We start from the raw sequence: 2,538 nt of genomic DNA, 5'->3' as shown, positions 1-2,538 counted from the left end.
CAGAGACCAGAACATTTGGAAGTGTATGGAATTATCATAGCTCATCTCGTTGTGCATTTGAAGTCAAACTTTGATTCACTTCTTTGACTTGAATCGTGATATCGAAAGTCTACGAAGGCTGCAGTACGCATTGCTTGGCTTTATTGGCCAGTCCAGTCGTTTTCGGATGACGAAATTAAGGCTGGAATTCCTAAAGGTATTTCAGTTCTAAAGAGGAGCGCTTGTCTCTGATACCATCGTCAAGCCAGGTTTCCCATTTGCGTCCCACGTATTCGATTGCAACTGTGAGGGGTGTGACACATCGCATCGGTTGAAGCGCATCATTACTGTTTATACATTGGTAGCTTTCTATCCCATGTCATAATCTTATGAGGGGTCCTAAATATTCCAACTGAACAATTGTCAGTGCGTGGGTTGGACGGAATAAGAGGTCTTCCACATGTGGTCCGAAGGCAATACATAGTAGGTATGGGGTTGAAATACATCCGATTCTGACCCTCCGCAGCTGAAAGGGCCCTCCACAGACAGTCCTTGTATAAATGTTCTCGTAGTTCTCATTCCCTGATCAGCCCCTTGTCACGTGGCTCCGCCGGGACCACCTGACAGCAACATTATTCTTATAAATTGTTGTACTAAAAGCGAGATCCTATCGTGTTATAAACCTTGATCAAGCTCTAGTCAGCTCTTTCAGAAGCGACCAGATTCAGGTTTCATCTTTGAGAACGCCAGACAATTTGCGCGATGGCGTCCTTTGCACTGTTGATGTATCTCATCGCGGGAATACACGGTGCGGCTTGGCACATACCGAAATGAGCAGCATCCCCGCTCTCCAGCAGTTTCCTGCTCAAATCACCTCAATCGCGGCACCATTGTGCCTGATGCAATCGTGATTCCTCACTCAAAAGGCGGTGCCCATGGTTCGAAGGGACTTGAGCGCCCTGATGCAACGCTGCTTGCGCAAAGTGCGGATGTTTTCGGCAGCATCGCAGCGTTACTGCTGGCATCATTTCCGGGAAATCCAAGCGGGTTTGATGGACAAGGACGTTCTGCAAAAGAGGGGTTGCTCTCTGGGAGAAAGGCCACTTGCACCAAGTATATTTAATCGCCGGTCTGTCCATGAACGAAATACTGCTCACTAGCCAGTTGCAATCCGCTTCGCATCGTGACAACCTCGACGGAGAGTAATTGAAATGAGGTTCGGTTCAGCCACCCCCTGGCTTCTGGCTGCCAGTCTTGGCCTAGCAAGGGTATCTCAAGATAAGGATGCCATCGCACCACATATGACGAAAGGAAAATATGTCCCCGGCGTCTACATCGTAGAGATATCCGACGGCGAAGTAAGTGAACAAGGATGCTTGCACAGAAACCATATGCTGACCGGACCTATAGAGTACAGACGAGTTCATCTCAAGACTCGGGGCCCAAGAAGGTGTAGCCAGTGTTGAGGAGCGCATCCGCTTCGACTCCACGGTCTTCAAGGGCACGTCTTTCAACCTTGGAATTGTTCCCAAAAAAGACGAAGAAGAGGTCGTACGCCAGGTTGAAGCTTCGCCCGAAGTCAAGAATATGTGGCCTGTCGAAGTCATCTCATCGCCCCAACTGAATCTATCTTGGACGGCCCAAGGCAAACCCTTGGTGGAAGTTCAGCGGAGACAGGTTGGCAAAGCCGGTTATTCGCCTCACATCATGACCCAGGTCGATCGACTTCACGCTGAGGGAATTACTGGGAAGGGGCTTCGGATAGGTATAGTTGATACTGGCATCGACTACACACATCCAGCCCTTGGGGGTTGCTTCGGGCCCGGATGCCTCGTCGAGTTCGGCGCAGATGTCGTCGGTGACAGCTACGATGGAAGTCAGCCACCAAACCCAGACGGAGACCCTTTTGAAGATTGTAACGGCCACGGAACGCATGTTGCTGGGATAATTGCCGCGCTGGACAACCCGCTTGGCTTCAGAGGCGCCGCGCCTGGTGTCAAAATTGGCATGTTCCGCGCCTTTAGCTGCTCTGACACTACGACAATGGACGCTCTCATGGCTGCCACCAGTAAGGCGTATGAAGGTGGAAGTGACATTATCACTGGGTCAGTCGGACTGGTAAGTGGCTGGAGCCAAAACCCATTCGCATTGCTGGTGTCGCGTATTGTTGAAGCCGGTGTTCCCTGCACCTTTTCAGCTGGTAACGAGGTTGGGGGCACGGAAGGCCTCTTCGGCGTCAGTGCCCCCTCAACTGGCGATGGAGTCATATCGGTTTCGTCGTTCCAAAATACCCATGACCCATCCTATGACGCGACTAGCGGACAAGGTAGCGAGATTTTGAATAGGGATACGGGTGGTGCCGTCAGTACTTTCACAAGCTGGGGACCAACGTTTGATTTGAAGAATAAACCGGATGTTGGCGCACCGGGCGGAAATATTCTTTCGACTTTACCACTAGCTCAGGGTGGCTATGGAGTTTCTTCAGGAACGTCCATGTCCTGCCCTCTTCTTGCAAGCCATTGTTGCTCTGGTTGTTGAGGTTAGTGTCTCTCTCCCCTT

The 2,538-nt window shown here is 50.8% G+C and overlaps 1 protein-coding gene across 1 annotated transcript; it reads left to right on the top strand.

The window, feature by feature from the left end:
• Nucleotides 1-1,190: 1,190 nt before the first annotated feature.
• On the top strand, nt 1,191-2,517 carry VDBG_09016 (subtilisin BPN'; the record flags this gene model as incomplete). The annotated part of the gene is made up of 2 exons (XM_003000475.1): nt 1,191-1,337; nt 1,390-2,517. 2 exons carry the CDS (start codon nt 1,191-1,193, stop codon nt 2,515-2,517), a joined length of 1,275 nt encoding a protein of 424 aa, XP_003000521.1.
• Nucleotides 2,518-2,538: the final 21 nt, after the last annotated feature.

The sequence above is a fragment of the Verticillium alfalfae genome, genomic scaffold, assembly GCF_000150825.1.
Source record: "Verticillium alfalfae VaMs.102 supercont1.14 genomic scaffold, whole genome shotgun sequence".
In the NCBI taxonomy this organism is placed as follows: Eukaryota; Fungi; Ascomycota; class Sordariomycetes; order Glomerellales; family Plectosphaerellaceae; genus Verticillium; species Verticillium alfalfae.
The sequence above is the reverse complement of the archived record's forward strand: the minus strand, read 5'-3'. Positions and strand labels throughout refer to the sequence as shown.